Here is an 18,306-nt window from a genome sequence, read left to right as displayed (position 1 = left end):
AGATTCAGAAACTTGTCTACCTTTGTCCTGGGTCACAAAGATGAAGATTCAAATTCAAGATGGCCAGAACAGAACTCCATCCTAATTGCTCCCTTATTCTGATTTGCACTCCATTCTGTTCTCTTTAGTTGCCTTAGAGGGTACTTTGGGCACAGTTTAATTATACTTTGTTTATTTCCACCAATCCATTACTAAAGTCTTTTTTTTTTTTTTTTTTTTTTTTTTTTTTAAGTAGAATGTTTTATTGACTCTATGTCACCTGGGATTAATTACCTGCATTTATGTTTTATATTTTACTTGGTTGAGAAAAAAAGATAAATTATTACAGACTGGATGAGAAAATGTTCCGCTCTCTCCCCTGCAGTATGTGCTTCAGGGTTCCAACTCATCAACAAAAGGTGTATGCCCCAAATTTCCACTCGCTGCCATTGACTTCCGGTCAGAAACAAATTTCTTTGCAGCATTTATGACATCAGTGTTAGCCACCGAGTCAATTTGCTGAAGGAGTGTGGATGGTGGTATATAAGAACCAGCAACTAGAGCCTGGGATCCAACTTCATCCAGGAAGCCCTCAGAAGACTCCACTGACATTAGGTATCCAGCTTTCAGCTTGTTCTTGGCAGTCTGGACATCTGCACTGGAAAGGTTTCCTTGAGCAATTGTTTTTACTTGGTTATAGGCAGCCTTGATAACATCTCCAGCAGCTGCAGCCTGGGAAATAGTGTAAATTCCAAAGAGCCCAGAATCTGAGTAACTGGCATTGAAAGCACAAGCATCAAAGGGCTGGTGATTTCCTTTGGCAACAGCCTGGTACAAGACGCTAGTGGCATTGCTGCCCCTCTTGACATGTGGTCCGGCACCAAGGACATGCTGAAGAACACTGAATGCATGTGCTTCTGCACTTCCTATAGCAGCACCTTCTGCTACAACAGCAGCATGGACAAGACTGTCTCCATTTTGTTCTCGAATTTCACCTCCACGATATTTGGCCTTTGCACCAGATAAGCCAAGTCCACCCCTCATGTTAAGAAACTGTTCAGCAACTTGCTTTAAAACAGGATGACTCACACCAAGCCCAATCAAAGCCATTCGTGCGCTTGTAAAATGGTTCTGAACGAAGTGATGTAACTCTTCTGATGTCACTTTTCCAATCCTATAGTCAGGACAATACAGTGAATTAGCTAAGGCATTCCGGTAAGCAGCAGCATGCAAATTTTCCATGAGATGAGCCTGCGGATTCTGAAAAGCCACAGCTTTGTCAATCTTTAGCTGAGACTGAAGGGCAGCCACTTCCCAACGACGAAATTCTGGCGCTGTGGTGACATTAAGCAGGAACTCCATTAGAATGTCAACATCATCCCGCAGGCACTCCACAGTGTATACCATATTTTCCCTTGTTGCAGTCACACTTAATGTACCACCAACTGCTTCAATTCCACGGGTTATCTTGAAAGAAGAAGCACCTTTTGTGGTTAAACTGGATGCAAGACGCAGCAAATGAGAGGTTCCTAAATTGTTGGAGTCCTCATATCTACTGCCTGCTTTAATGAACAAACCAATTCTTGATGCAGGAGCATAGTTTTCCAGAGAAGCAATTACCAAACCATTTGGTAATTTGGTAAACTCAAGGTCCTGAGGATGTAGAGGAACTCCTGCAGGGGCAGCTGTGCCTTTAATTTTGGGGGCAACTTTGAGGGAATAAAATCTCGAGAAGGACCCGGCTCTGGTCAGTAGCTTCATGGCTCAAGTGTGCTCTGACCCGCTGTCACTGCGGCTTAAATCTGGTAAAATGGTCCTAAAGTCTTAATTTTATCTTCTAAACTATCTTTTAAACCTGTCTACCTCTTTATTACATGACCACTGTATTAGTTATGAACAATATGGATTCCTATCTATACTACAACAGCCATTTCCCAAACAGTTCTGCAATCACTGGTTCAGAAAGTGTCTTAAGACAGTTAACAATAGTTGCCATCTCCAATCCCTGTCTTAAACAAAATTGCACATTACACTGATGCCTGAATCATGTATTTTGCACCCACTGAAATGCTCTTGCAAAGTCACTAGTCATATTTTTGTGGCAGAATTCAACAGAGTTTTCAGTCTGTTAGAGGACTGGTTATGTCACTATGCTATTTAGTAATCACTACGCTATTATGATGAAGTCCAATTTCTTGGATTTAGTAATCACTATGCTATTACGATGAAGTCCAATTTCTTGGATTTTTTGTTAAACGTGGAAATCTGGCAACCTATGTACCTCTTTTGTAAAACCCCTCTAACATAGAAATAAATGAATTTAAACACATTAATGCACAAGGAAAAAGTCTAATACATTTTAAAACACACAAAAACAGTAAAAAGAGTGGTAATGACATAAATAGCAGAAGTTGTAATTCAAGTGATTACAAAGAGATTTACTTATGAAATGTGAGGCTAATTCATCTGGCAACATCTGGAGTAGATGGAAGTTTTAGGTAGCATTAAAGACAGTTTGGAGGGCCATAGGAAACGCATGCGTTTTGTTTCACTCTTGCTACAGTCCAGATGTTAAATGCCCTTCAGAGCTCCAGGCATAAGTCTTGCTCTCCAGCATGGCACCATTTAGAGTTAGTGGAACCTTTGCAAAGGGAACTGGTGGGAGGTTCTTAGGTCATTGGTGAACCCCCGCAGGGGACTATGGACTCTAGTCCCTTTCTCTATCTCTCATGCTTCCTGGCCATGGATGGGATGAGACTTTGACTCCATTTCACGTTCACCAACATTGCATCTAGCACCCTACCTGACAGCAGTGAATCCACTGGATCATGAGATGGAACCTCTAAAACTGTGAGTCAAAATAAAGCTTTTTCTACCTATAATTATCTCAGATATTTTGTCTCACTGATGAAAAGATGACTAATACAATTCCCCAAGTCAACACAACACCCAGGTTATTTGCCTTTTCTTGTTCTCTTGTAGTCTCTGGGGGGAAAATTGTCCCTGGCTCATTAACTCCCACCATGATATAAAGCAAAATGAACCACAGAGCAGAAAAGAGGGGAACTAAGTGCAAAGTCACATAATGATCTACCTGTTTCAGAAAACTGGCATCCAGGTACACACTTCCCAGGGGAAAAAAAAAAAAATAGAAGACTCTCTGTACAAAACGATTAATTCTAGAGAAAATAATTTCATATATGATTGGGTCACCATCTGTCAAGAAGGAAATTTTCCATCTAATTAAATGGTAGTGACATCTTCCACATACATGGAACTGCCAGGTAGCTTCCAATACACAATATCAATGGTAAATCAATGATCATTATACCTTTAAGGAAAATCTGAAAACTATAAAAGCAAAAGAATATTGAAATAAGCAATATAGACAACATAAAGCCTGGAGGAAAATACTCTATAACTATATAAATATCTTCTAAAAATGAGACAGTAGACTGTTAAAACAAAACAATATTAAGTTGCTTCCAAAGGATCAATAAGAACAAAAATTAACTTTAGAAAATTAAAAATATGAAAAACATTCAAAATTGAAGAGAATGGTTTGAAGAAAAAAAATCAAGAAAATAGTCCAATAAGTAATTATATAGTAAAAGAAAAGGAAATAGGAAATAAAATGATGAGACATTAGAATTTTATCCTAGAAAATCCAAATAATAAGAATTTCAGAGAAAAGTAAGGCTAATACAAATGAGGGATTAACAAAATAAGTACTATATAATTATCTTCAGAAATAAAGTTCCATAATTCCAGAGTCAGCCCAACAAATGATTGCAATGAATGAAAATACACATGTATACGAATTCACATGACAATTACTGTGAGATTTCTGAATATTGGTGGTGAGATGATGTGAAAATTTTTTACAGAAAGAAATCAAAATATGTGGCATAAAATTAATGTGGATCAGAAATGCACTCATTTTCTGTACCCAAATGCCTAGATTATCATACTACTGATTACTTCTGACCAGAACTTCAAATTCCCTGTATATGTTGAGTCATATCTCATATATTGGTTCATTTTTCAGTCTGATCTTGGCTGTTTTTTTTTTTTTCCCTTCTAACTAAATATTCCAGAGACACCCCTCTATTAGCTTTTTCTGGGTGTTAACTCAAGTTGAGAGTTCTGCCACCAACCATTGAAATCTGGGTTTCTGTAGTCACAGAAGTTCGTAAGCCTCCCAAATCAAATAACCCAGCCTTTGTATTCTTGTTATCCTTAGTTTTCTGAACCAGGTGCAATTCTCCCAAAGCAAGTGTCACAACTCAATTTCAGTTGCTTTAAAGCTTGGCATGTAAAAATAATCCCTCTTTAATGATCTTTTAAGAACTTCTTTTGTTGCATATATAGTTTTTGACTAAATCATGCATAATCTCAGCTTTCTGCTGTCCTTAATGTTTTACAGACTCAATAAATGTACTCAAATCACTTGAATGTCATTTTCTGAATGTGCTCTGAAGATGTAACTTGTCAGAGCAGAACAGTTCTTGTATATATTTCTTGCAGTTTAGCAGCACTTCACCAGATATCCCCCTATAGTTTTGGAGCTGTTAATGTACCTAGAAGATAGGCTGACTTATGAGAGGAAGACGGTTGGTGGGCATCAGTGGGAAAGTTTCTCAGGCATAGAATATTGAAAAAGTGAAATAAATACAATATAATGATTCATTAAAGACTAAACTAACTTAAAATTCTATAGTAAAATTTAAATATGTATTATAATAACCTTATAAAATGCGATGTCTTATGAATGTAAACTTTGCAGTTATGTGTTTCACAATGAAGTGATGGAAACTCAGTTTCATTAGAAATAAAACAAGTAATGAGTTTTGTAATAATGAGTTTGAGTAGGCATATATATATATATATATATATATAAATACACACACACATATAATCTACATGGCAGGTCAGTTACTATTTCTGAAAATGATCATTTTAAATTTTATATCTTGAAATATATTATCAAACCAGCCTGAAACTCATTAAATGGATGGTAAAATCTAATTCAACTTCCTTTAATACTCCTTTCTTTTAATCTTATAAAAGTAAATGAGCTTGTCAGTTTTTAACTATGAAAGTCTAATTTTAATTTATAAGATATATATAGATATATATATATATATAGATATATATAGATAGATAGATATAGTGAAACAAGATAGTTGCTATCTTCACACTACCCTGGTAGCTTCCTATAATATAGATTCATTTTTAATTTAATAAGAAAATTTTTCAAGATTTTCATAGAGAATTATATAGCTCGAGAAGATGTTTAAAATTTCTAGGAAATTTAATTCATTCTTAAGATATTAAATAGTTCCTGAAACCAAATCTTATTCTTATGGGTTTTGAACATATTTATTTGTACCCATTAAATACATGCAGTTTAAACATTTCATAATTTCCTGTCTTGAAAAAGAAGTAAAACAGATCTCAGACATATGAAGTCAGTTATGCATGTGCATACAGTCTTGGATTATAATTTTAAAATCCCTGCATTGATTCATTCATTCATCCATTCACTGACCAAATATTGATTTACTGCCCACTGTGTGGCCAGCCTGCTAATAAGTAAAGGGAATGCAAAATGAGTAAATAAGGACATGGATGAAAGTGACAATGTCTAGCAACAATTTCTCTTTAGTATGGAGTAGTCTGGAGGGAAGCTAAAAATGATCCCTTTATTCAACAAATGATATGGAAATTCTTTTATGGATCAGGAGCTCACCTAGCATTTTGTATATGAAATTGAATGAGGTCATAACTCATTGCAAAACCACTAAAAGACAGAAAAAAAAAAAAAAAAAAGGAAAAGAAACATCTCCATAATAAACAGGTAAAGGAGGGAAGCATTTTGTAGGATTTTCAGCCATTCAGCTAATAGAGGCTGGGCTTAACTAGCACTGTCCGATGGACAATCTGTGTCAGACCTGTTGTGTGTTGTGTGTTGTTCTCCTTGGGTCACAATCCATAAAGTATATTATTGTGGTGGTGACCATCGTCAGGAGTGTAAGCCCCCCTCTGCAAAAATACCACGTTTTTGAGGCATGAGACCTTGAAGAGACTTAGGCCAAAACAGTCACACAGCAAAGACCAAAGTCCGGCAGTGAGGAATTATAGCCCCTGTCAGAGAGGAAGACAGGGTAAAGGCCAATAATTGTGAGAACATGATATCTACCAAATTCTTGTTGAAGATTATAAGGAAATAGAGTTAGCATTGTATTTGTTTAAGTAATGCTTTGCATAGAAACAGTGAAATACAAAGATACTATTTGAAATCTTCCTCCATGTTCATAATATTGTTATATATTATTCTCCCTGGTTATATCTTTTTTGAATCATCTTTGTTTACAAATCTAAAAACTTGATAATTTATTAGATTAGAAAAATTTTATCCACTTATATCATCATATAAGAATACTTCTTAATATTTTTATTGGTGATATTGTTAATATTTGGAGAGAAAAATACTGGGAATCATTGAAGCTATTTCTAAGTCAGTTATTGGTTTATTTTAACAAATTATAACGATCACACTTGATTACTAACAGAGAAATTACTCTTGAGAAACTGGTCTGAGCTACAAATGGGATTGAATTTGTGGTAAACATTTGGCCTCTAATTATTTTGTTAGGATTGGTTTATTAAAGCATAATTATAACATTGTCAGTAGAAAATATGTGCTATAATTAAATAATTTAAATAATTGTTTTTTGAGGTCTTAATATCCTGGATTTCTTACTTCATTGTAGTAGATAAGATTTCTTTGTAAATGCAACTAATCAGTAGTTTGTTTTACTAGAAATGCTTGAAAATTTAAAATTCTGCATTAACATTTAATAGCTATGCTTTTCTGATATTGATATATTATATTTATATAAAAACATGAAACAAGGCAGAAAAGTAGGATGATTAGAACATTTGCAGTTTATGGCAATTATCAGTACCAACATATTTTTTTAAAATTTTGTCTTTAGAAAATTATAGATGATTTTGGAAATGGGCTAATTTCAGTTTCAATCTAAGGAGAACTATTTATATACTGAAGTTCCTATATGGCATTTCAGTGTTTTCAGACGTAATGCATTATTTGCTTAGTTTTTCATATTCCATACCAAGAACTTGTTCAAGCAAGCTACTAAAACTAATAGTACGAGTACAAACATTGCATGTCTCACTGCCCTTCCCGACCCATGAGACTTTTCACTAGGATAGAAAAATTGAAATGGAGCCAGTGGTAATGTTGATTTTTTTACCAATTTTTTTTTTTCTCTTTAAGACAATTCCTCAATAGTCAAGAACAGGAAATTATTGAGGTATCAAAAGTACATACACTCCCTGTCAAAGTCAATAAATAGATCCAAGTAAGTGAATAAACTCAGGGTACATGGTTTTGCATGTAAGCATGCACGCAGACTTGCTGACCCATGCTTTCTCAGTCTGTTTGTTACTGAGCGGTTAGACTGAACTGATTAAGCATTTGTGCTTAACCAGAGAGAATCTCTTTACAGAAGCAAGTGTCCAATACTTGCTTGTCCTCCATTCTTGTGTCAGCCACTCTCTTTCCTACCATGGCCCCTGCTGAACTGGTCTCCAAACATCTGTTCTGCTCAGATGATGCCGGTTGGTGTTGTTGTAAATGACTTAAATAAGCATTCACTGTACCTCCTTTTATCCTAATCCAATTTTTGTATGATGCACTGCATGGGGCTAAAAGGAATTGCCTGAAATACCTCTACATGACTCTACAAAGTAAAAAAAGAAAATTTGCATTTAGAATGAGATCTGTTTGATAAAGTGTCCCTCCAATAACCAAGCAGCTATGAATTACATTTCAATATAGGAACCAAAGTGTAAAGTCCTAAATGTTGTTTATATATTTGTTTTAGCAACCAGCTGTTGGAAACATCACACATTTCAGGGTTACAAAGGAGTCTTGTGTTGGTGCAAATGCAGAACAGGAGGAGACACTTTAATAGGACTCAATGATTAAAACCAAATCCAGGGCAAGACTTCTGAATTTCATAATATCAGGAAGGTAACTTTTAGTAGCAGGCACCCAGGGAACTTCAGAAATGTCTCCTATGACACTACAACCCTGGAATTTCAGAAATATATATCTGTTCTCCTGTAGGAAAATACTATTCATGGTCACTACAACATTAAAAATCAAATTTAAAAAATAGTAAATATAAGGCAAGCAAAATGACTGTAAAGCCACAGCATGCCCCAAATCTAAGGAACAAAGAGGAAAGCTGTGAAGAGGGAGAAGAGAAAAAGCTAAACATGAGAGGACAGGTGCATAATACTAACCAATTTTCTAAGAAACTATTTATTTCAAAGAAACAACAGTACTTTATAGACTATCCTTTCAACACCAAAATCATAATTATAAGCATAATTTTATATTTTTTCTCTCAATCCTTTTTCTTCACGGTGAGTTCAAAATGGGACAACTGACATCCGTTTTTATCACCACACAGTTGCAATTCTATTCGGTAGGGTCTAAAGTCTTTAGTCATTTCTGGTTTCCTTTTTGTTGCTCTGCAATCTTTGTTTAGATCAAGATGCCTCCAACCTCACTACTTCATAAGCACTCAGCTTTTTCTAACATTAGTGAATTTTCTCTGCTATTTTTTTACTATTGCTGATATAATAAACAATTTATAATTTTAATATTAAATAACTATGGAGTTTATCCATTAATGGAGATATCTCTAAAACTATCATATACTCTAAGGATTTCAAGTCAATTGAGGTAAAGTAGCACCATAACAAGAAATGACATATTAATTAGTTCTTTAAGAAACAGAAATGTGCCATTTTTTTAAAAAACAGATTATGCTTTGTGTTTCTCCAGTTTGTACTGGGTTACCTGACATATTGCAGAAATCTACCAGCCACAATTTTAATTTTCTTCTTTATTTTGAGGATTAAAAAAATAGAAATTGGAATTGATTCGCCAGTTCATTCTTTCCTCTTTATTGGATGAGTGCCCATAAATTGCATTGCCTATATCTTAATTTTCAAAATAAACTTTTGGCAGAATCTTTCATCACCATGTAAACAGATGTGATTTTTATTCTTTTTCCTTTTCATTGAACACTTACCTCATTTGAGATTTTTCACTTGATTTAATTTAACTTTTTTTGCTGATAGACACATCTGTTGCTACCTGTATCTGGATGTCATTTTAATGGTTTGCCTAGAAGCTGTAACCACAATAGTGGTATATTTTCCTGCTGTTCCTTTATCGTTTCTTGTGTATCTATTTTCAAGAAATTGAATTTGGCAAGTTATCAGAGAATTCTTTTGTCTCTTCCAGATTTTCATCTACACTCACTATTTATAGTTCTGGAAATATTTTATGATTAATTGATCTATAAAACATCAGAACCCTTTTAGAAAATTTTCAGTGTTTCACAAATGCACATTGATGTAGATTATTTAGTTGTTACTGTGAAATAATTTTTGGAGCAATAAATTTTGTTATGCCATGTCAATTCCCAATCGTATTTTAAAATTGACAAACTAGCCTTTGATGACCTTGAATGAATGTACATTTATCATTTTAATCTTCATAAAAATTTAAGACTTTGTATTCATTATTGGTTATATTATTTTCAGGATGCAGTACAAAAGGAAAATGTAGAGCTCCTGTTCAAAAGTTACAAAAAATTCCAAAACCACAGTGGTATGACTAGCACTCGTGTGTGTTTATGAGTATGTGTTTGTGGGTGTGTATTTCCTTTTTTCTTTTTTATTAAGTCCTAGTGCTTGGTTTGAAAGCACATTCTTTTTGAGAAGAGCAACACTAAAGAATATCTGTACGCGAATGTTTTAAAAGTTACAGACTAATAGAGCCATAGACATGAAATAAGTAAAATCACATATCCAGCCTGGGGTTTAAACTATGGAATTCCTGCATGAACTTCATGACAGGAATTAATATTTCAGATATAGCTCTACATTTGTATGTCTCTAGATATTATTTTTATGAATTTTAGCCTAAAATCTAACTTTAAGAAATTCTAATTATGGTTCCAAGTTTCATCCTAAATAAATGATCCAGAGATAGCTCTGTTCTGCTTGGTTGAACCATGTGAAATTGTCTGTGTTCAACCTTTTTGCCCCATAGCAATGACAAGTTTTGTGTGTTTCCACCTAACATGGCAGCCTATTAAATAGATGAAAGTAGAAACCGTGTGACATCCATCCTAAACATTCTCAAACACTTACACATAACCCTTTCCAAACATCTCAGCAGGTCTTCTGTCCCCCAGGCTAATAATTCTTGACTCTTCACCCATTATTCATATGAGAAATTTTCCAGACCATTCAACATGTCATTTGAGTGGCTGTAACAATTTTATTTATTAATTTTTCTCTCAGTATTTGAAGATCTTTATTGAAAAGAATGATCCATATGTTGAAAAATAAGCTCCATGGTGAACATGCTTACTAGCTCCTTGGCCTCAAACTGTACACCCTGACACTGAATTTTTTTTTTTCTAAAAATATTTGGAACAGTATGTATGTCAGCATAAATTTGTGCAATTTATATGTGAGACCTAAAGAATATAATGGCACATATTCTTATCCTTATTGCCAGCATATAATCCCCTCAATAATACACTATCTTCTTACCCCTTGACATTTTTCTTTCTTACTCTTTTCCATCATTCTTTTCATTAAAAATATAGCAGTTTCCTTGCCTCATCTCAAATCAGAATCAATCTTGCAATGGTCTCTCATGGGCATATCTGACACAGTGCTCAAAAAACAACATAATCTTGGTATATGAATACAGTTATAGATTCTGTAAGGGCCATGTATAACATCAAAGAACAAATTAGTAAATACGGTTCTGCTAAAGAGTGTGGACTAAATATATAATTTCATGATGATTACAACTAAGCCAAAATAATGTTGATACAATTGTGCAGCAGTGGATTTCTAAAACTCTCATCAGCAAATTTTAGAGTTCCACATGAGAAAATTCTTGCTCATATTGAGCTGCTATATCCACTTAGGCCCTGTAGAAATCACACTGTTGGCAAACAAAAACAACAACAAGATATTAAGTCTAAATTATTGGCAGCTTAATCAAACCAAATTTTATTTGTTGCTTGCATCAAGTCCAGCATCAATCAGTCTGCCCTCTTCTTTTGCTAAGCTGTGGTACCCATTCCCCATAACCTTCAAGGTACTATGGGTAGAAAAGGAGCTTGCAAACAGGGCAGGGGGCTTTTTACTGCCTCGGGCCCACAGTGATACGGGCACTTCAGCTCATAGTCTATTCATTAGGTACTTTCACGTGATACCAATGTAACTGAAAGTCTGAAATATCTGGGAGTGAATGAATATGTGTTGAGATTTAAATGTCTCAACACCTTTGTACTTTCTTAAGATGTTCCCTGACTCTTCTTCTAAAACTTTACATACCATGATATATTTTTAAAAACCTAATGTAAATGAATGATTTTCTTACATTTCAAGTGACTTTCTGTGAAACGTTATTCTCCATTAACAAACTTGTCATAACAATTTGACTACGAAGAATCTCATGCTGTATTTTCTGAAAGAGGCTGTAATGCCAAAATTATGTCTGTCAGCAGAAGGATAGACATTTACTTTGACAGGCAGGTATAAAGCAGAACACCTGAACCTCATGGATAGGTTCAGCAGACACATGGACATGTTCAAGATTTCAAATCTGAGAGATTTCTGGTACAGCTCTAATGATGGGGTGAGTAGATGAAATTTAAGACCTTCAGAGCAAAGACTGTGCCTTCTTCATCCTTTAGTCCTTCACATTGAGCTCTGAACTAGGTACTAGCTGGGTTTTAAATTAAGTTTTGTTGACTGGAAATGAACTCTTCAGCTGCCGGCCAGACAGACAGCCTAAAGCAGGCCCTTTAGCTCAGCACATCCAAAATGAGTCGTTTCCCGCAGAATCTTGCTCTACCTTCAGAGGTTCTAATTTTTGTTACAGGTACCACCTGTCAGAGAATCATTTGGACGCAGTATTTTAGAGTCTGTGCTAGGTCTTCCATATTCATTATGCTTTATAGTCATATTTCAAGGATGGTTACCTCCAGTTCATGTCTTTCTCTCAATTTTTTGTTCTCCAGTCTAAGTCATGTACATATCAGCTCCCAAGTGAGCTATGATGATGGCCTGTGAGCATTCACGCTGTCCTTTTTCCAAATGATAATTCTGTCAGAATTTCTTGTTGAAGCAGAACTTAGATCACATTTCTCCAGGTTTGTTCCAATGACACTCGAATGAGGGTGTTTAATAAGTGTATAGGCAGGGAAGAGGAGAATATAAAACTTAAAGTTGAATAGGGTTTACCTTTTGTACTTGCCATGTTGATAAATGCATTAGACATTTATAAAAAGGCATGTCATATGTCAATGTTCCTAATCTGTTTAGTGAAATAACCTGTTTTCTTAGAAGTATTCTTTCAGAACTTGCATATTTAAAAATTTGGGGCATTCCTCATTATCAACAAAATCAAATCCAGATATATTAGTGCAGTATTTAAGGCTCCAAATGACAGACTTAGTGGACATTTCAAGTCTATCTTTTCTTCCATTTTTTTCCCCACATATCTTTTGCTCAGGTCTCTTGCACTACTGAACTCGTGAGTCTTCTACTCCATGTCTTTAATCTGGCATGTTTCTGCATGGATTTTTTTCACCTTAATTCATAGTTTTTAAACTTTTGAAAAAAATCTAAGCCACTTATCATAAATAAATCCACCTCCTTCTCTATTGAGATTTATTGAGATTTCCCTGATTTTACATATCACAGTCGTCCTTAGTGATCTCTCCATAAGATGTTTCCACAGAAGGAAGGAAAAGTTCTACTTTAATGGCATATTCACTATATACCAATAAAGAACTACATATTTACACGTGATAATTTATTTAATCATTCCATTAATCTGGTGAGAAAATATCAGTAAACCTATTGTTTTAGTTTAAAAGGTACTGAGACTTACTTAGCTAATGCCATGTGTGTAAGTTTTCTTAGCTGTTAACTAGGAAAAGCTATGATTTAAAGCCATATGTGCCCATCACCAAAATTTCCTTCTGTTGATTACACTCTATTCCACATCACTTTGTTCTTATTTTTTTTTGTAGAACTTGATGTATTTTACCATGTATACTGGTGATTTATATTCAGAAGTCATTCCCATTGGAATACAAGCTCTAAGAAGAAACTATCTCCTTAGCTGTATAAATATAGTAATTTGCACATCTTGCTGAATACTCCTATATTTGGACTTGATCAGTTCTGTTCTATCAGCTACCCTATGACATTTTGTTCACTTCTATGCCATGCATCATAGTTTGTGTTCATTCAAATTCATCTTGAAGTATCTCTTGGAATTGGACAATATTTTCTCACACCTAATATGCGCCCTCCCAGATGCCTGTGCTTGCTTCCCTGAGACCTTCTCCTGCTCCAGGATAGGCTTTAAGAATTAAAGTTGTCTCACGAATTTGCTTTAAAACAGTGGCAGTAAAATCTCACAGTCTATGTCAGCATACAAAAAGAAAAGAGATTTTCTAGGCCTCTACTGATATGGGAAAATGAGAAGTTAAAGAGGGGTCAGCAGTGACCCAGAGGCAGAACTTTTTAAAGAGTTAATTGAAAGCATTTTTTACATGTGCCTTTCTCAAGGAGCAGAAGCTAAGTACATTAAAGAAGGGGTTAAATACCAAGAAAGGCTCAAAAATGCTTTTCTTCAGTAGACTCAGGCGTGACCCTGGGTGGTTATGCATTGCAGATTTCTCTCTAAATTATCATCTTGAGAGTAATATTTGCTTTTAAATATACACTTAAAGTAATTGTGTTCTGTGACAAATGTTGGCTGCCTGAGAGTCACTGAAAATAGGAATGCTTCATTTTTATCTTAACAAACTGGGTGTCTTCCAAGGTCAAGCTTGGGGTTTAGGTTTTATTTCAAAGCATACTAGGTGTCAGCTAAAGAATTTACGCTGATTTCTGCAGGAGCACTGCCCTGATTTTGGTACATAAACACTAAGGGTGTCTTCAGAATGATTTAGATTATTGAATGATGTGTTTGATCCTGTTCACATACTAGGAAAAATAAAGATATATGGTTGAGAGTCTTCACATTCCTTCCAAATGCAAATGCAACCCAGATGTTCTCAGTTCTGTCAAGCTTCAGGGGTCACGCCTCGCTTCAAGCTAACAGAGACTATTCCAAAAGCCACCACTGGTGACTGCAGGATATCCAGTCTTTGGATTCTTCATGTAGTTTATGCAGAGTCATGAGGAAGACATCGCTGGACTAAAATCTGTTCTCATTGCTTTTGATCTCTTAGAGTGATCTTGCCACAGATAAATACTATATTATGTGGGTTACATTTTGCCATCTCAAATCAGACTTTTCTAGAATAATGTTGTTCTGCTTTTCTGGCCTTTTCTAAAGTAAAAATGAAGGACTTTCTCTTAATTCCTCAAAGTAGATTTAATACCAGACTATAATATTTTTCTTACTTTTACGAGGATTTGGCTACACCCACAGGAATGCTTCAGATGTGTTCTTCAAATTCCCATTCCAAAGGATAAAGTATTTTCTCTCACTCCTATCTAAAGCCATTGTCTTCTGCAAGTATAAAATCTGTACCAATGTAAATTTCAGTACTAAAATAATAGTCACCTTTTCTGTTGTGGTGCTTATCACATCACTGTATCAAACTTTTATTTCTAAATTAGTCATTTGCCCTTTTTTTTTTTTTTTAAGATTTATTGGTGTGTTTTTCTCCTGAATGAAGGAACAGATCAGCATACCTCTATTCCCACCAGGCACATGCATTTGTTCCAGAAAAAAATAAAAAAACTACATTGAGTACTTCTTCTTTGAAAAGGATTATTGGAAATTCACAGGTTCAAAGACTCAGGAATACATAGCCTTTTCCCTCATGGAGATCAGTTTTATGGAAGGGATGTGTATGAATCAAATGGTAATATGTTTAATTATATCTAGATTATATGGTATGAGTGGAGAGGGAAGATGCTATGAGAATAAAACTTACCAAAGCAGTTACCCTGATATCTGAAAGATAATCAAGAATTTACTAGAGAAGAAAAAAATGACATGGTATATGTTATGCTTTGGATGAGGTGTCCCCCAAAGCTCTTGTGTGAAATGATGCAAGAAGCTTCAGAGAAAAGATGATTGAGTTACAAGAGTCTTAACCCAGTGAATTAATCACCTGATGGGATTTCGTGGTAACTGAAGGCAGGTGGGATGTGGCTGGAGGAGATGCGGCTTTGGGTGCATGGCTTTGGGGTATATGTTTGTATCTGGCAAGTGGAGATTTTCTCTCTGCTTCCTGATCTTTCAGTCACAGCAGCAAAAAAGCTGACTAAATCAGTGAGAGAGAGAGAGAGAGAGAGAGAGAGAGAGAGAGAGAGAGAGAAAGAGAAAGAGAAATAACAAGACCATAAAAAGTTGAAAGAAAGCTGGTATAATGAGTTCAGAGAGCAAAGGAGGAGTTGGATAAATAGTTCTGGAAGTAGGCAAGTGTGGGAACATACAGTGTACTGGATAAGTGATTTTAACTTTGTCAAAAAATGGAAAGACATAAGGGGGTTTTAAGCTTAGGCAATTATTAGATAGATTTCACTTGAAAAAATAATCACTCTCACTGTAATAGGTAGAATGGGTTGGATGGAATCTAAATATGTATGGAGGATTAATTGATGGATTATAGTGGCAGATCATAGAACACATAGCCCTTTCTCTCATGAAGCCTTTTTCCTATGCATGCTGATTTGTTCCTTCATTCAGCAAGTTGCTCTCTGTGAACCAGAATATTGGCTCTTACCAGACATTGAATCTGCTGTTTCCTTGATTGTAGATTTCCTGGCTTCCAGAACTGTAAGAAATGCATTTATTTTGTTTATAAGTCACCTATTCTATGAAGTTTTGTTTTAGCGGCCTGAACACATGGTACCAGGGAGGGACAGCTCCTAGGCTTTTTCTGTCTTTTACAATCAGATGGATAGTGGAATTTCCTAAGATGGAAATCACTGGAAACAGAACTAATACATGGGGAGGCACATTTGTTTATTCTTAAATATGTTAAGTCTGGAAATTTTTTTAAGAATTAATATTAAGAGTAATATTGACCACACTGATTTTGACCTCAAAGGATAAGTCAGAATTAGGAACATAAACCATAGCGAGCGTCATGATTCAACAGAGAAAATAGACTATGTAGGTGTGCATGAAATTGCCTAAAAAGAGTGACAAAATAACAAAGAATTGGTTCTAGGACTGAGCATTAAGGAAGAACTTAACATGCAATGTGTTTAGTTAGAAGAGACAAAAGTAACTGCCAAACATTTAGGGGAATTTAAGTTGAAAGAAGACGACTTTCTCATCCATCTTTGTATTATCTATCAACCTAAAAAATATGTATATCATACCGTGTACCACTTACTGCTCTGAGTTTGTTAGAAATACTTCTTCACTTAAATTTTAAATAGCATTGTCCCTATGTCCTACTCCTATCTCCCTTCCTTAACATTAATCAGTTTTAATTATCAAGTTATAAATATTTCAGGCATACTGGTAATTGTACTAACTAGAATAAGAAAACTACTATAATAAACACTCATGGGGGTTTTCATTGAAAAGTCATACAGCAATCCTGGCTTCTTCTATCATGTGGCTCCTACTTCTTACACATTAATGGAGTCCTCTTCATTCACTGGTGATAAGGAATTGGTAAGATGAACCATACAGTAGATTTTAATGGATTCCACTTGGGAGTAACCTACATCATTTCTTCTAATTTCTCACTGACAAAAGTACAGTATCATGGCCTCTACGTGTAAGAGAGCCTAAGAAAATTAGTCTCACTAGATGTTCAGAAGGAAAAGAAAACAGGTTTTCATGACCATGAAACAGTATTAGTGCCACAAAAATCTAGCATAAGTTAAAGAACCTTGTAACAAAACTACTTTTTTTTTCCTAAGGCATGCGGTCTTATTATTATGGAGTCCAGTCTGCAACAAAGAGATGTACCCAGTATGTTCCATTTCCTAGAGGAAATAGAAAGCAAATATTCATCTCATTATTCTAGAAACTTTTCTACAGTATATCAAATGATACCACAGATATCTCTTGAAATTAACTCAGGTTCTTAGAAAATAAACAGAAGGGAGCTAAACATGGGAGTCCATTTACTTCAGAGTCTGCATGCTTCCCTGATGTGTCCTTCAGAACCATCTACTAAGTAATCTGGGGATAAATTCTATTATGGCTTTGACATTTTCCAATCCAATAGTCCATTCTTCTCTGCCTACCACCAGAGCTATCAAAATTATGCAAATCTAACCACTACAACTGAGCTTTTTCTGTACGCCTGACATCTCATAAGCACAGTGGTGGAGAGCTGTATCACACCGTGTTCTATTAAGCAGATGTGAATGCATTCTGGTTTATTTGTTGCTCAAGTTTCTTCCCAGATGTAACCACAACAGAAGAAACAGTACATCTTAACTTCCTTACTTAAATTACAATTTTTTGGTCATCACAACTTTTCTACACCCTTGATCCTTAACAAATGCAGAGAGTTGGATCAACTATCATGTGAGGACCACATCAAATAGTTATGCCTTGGAGTGGTTAGTCTCTCTTTCTCCTCAATAATTTTCATTCAAATATTCTTACTTCAATTAGTGTGAACACATTTTGTTTAATGACAGAGAAACAGTGTGACAACTGATTAATTTTCAAAATTTTAAACACAATTTGGAAAATAAAGGTCTAGTCTTAATGTGAATTTTATTATTAGAGTTAGCTGTGCTCTGTAGAAGAGCAAATTGGAGATGGGAAACTGGGCCAATGAGTTAAAATCTATGGCACATGTTGAAATCTTCACAGGTAAATGCCTTAATATTGATCTGTTATATGGGTTTGAAGAACTGACATGAAGATCTATTGACTTATGTAGCTAGAGATGAAAGTTACAAATACTTTTCTCCAAATTTTATTTCTCCACACAAGATTTTACAAAAACAGAGCTGGACTTATTTTGAAAGACACATTAGGAGAGGGAAAATGTGTTTTCCAAAATTTGATATATAGACACACTAGGTTCAGTTTCTGACTTTATTTCTGATTGTATATAGGTTTATTGAAACTGATCAAGACAAACAAATGTAAGTAGAAGATAGAAAGATAAACCTAAGGGTGGGAAATTGCCATGACTCAAAGGAGTTTAGGCATTATGTTATCTTAGGGCAGTC

At 35.0% G+C, this 18,306-nt stretch overlaps 2 protein-coding genes across 4 annotated transcripts in view; one reads left to right on the top strand and one right to left on the bottom strand.

Moving 5' to 3' along the window:
- The window catches only part of Gpc5 (glypican 5), a 1,347,364-nt gene that overhangs the window by 455,050 nt on the left and 874,008 nt on the right, over positions 1-18,306 (top strand). The gene's annotated exons all lie outside the window — the stretch shown is intronic.
- Positions 229-1,789, bottom strand: LOC124985946 (cytochrome b-c1 complex subunit 2, mitochondrial-like). Its single transcript, XM_047554614.1, has one exon. It carries the CDS (start codon positions 1,738-1,740, stop codon positions 373-375), a length of 1,368 nt encoding a protein of 455 aa, XP_047410570.1. The 5' UTR covers positions 1,741-1,789; the 3' UTR covers positions 229-372.

The sequence above is a fragment of the Sciurus carolinensis genome, chromosome 5 (genome assembly GCF_902686445.1).
Source record: "Sciurus carolinensis chromosome 5, mSciCar1.2, whole genome shotgun sequence".
NCBI classification, from domain to species: domain Eukaryota; kingdom Metazoa; phylum Chordata; class Mammalia; order Rodentia; family Sciuridae; genus Sciurus; species Sciurus carolinensis.
The sequence above is the reverse complement of the archived record's forward strand: the minus strand, read 5'-3'. Positions and strand labels throughout refer to the sequence as shown.

Bases quoted from the DNA above. Each gene is read 5' to 3' on its own strand.
- LOC124985946 (XM_047554614.1), bottom strand. From the start codon at position 1,740: ATGAAGCTACTGACCAGAGCCGGGTCCTTCTCGAGATTTTATTCCCTC.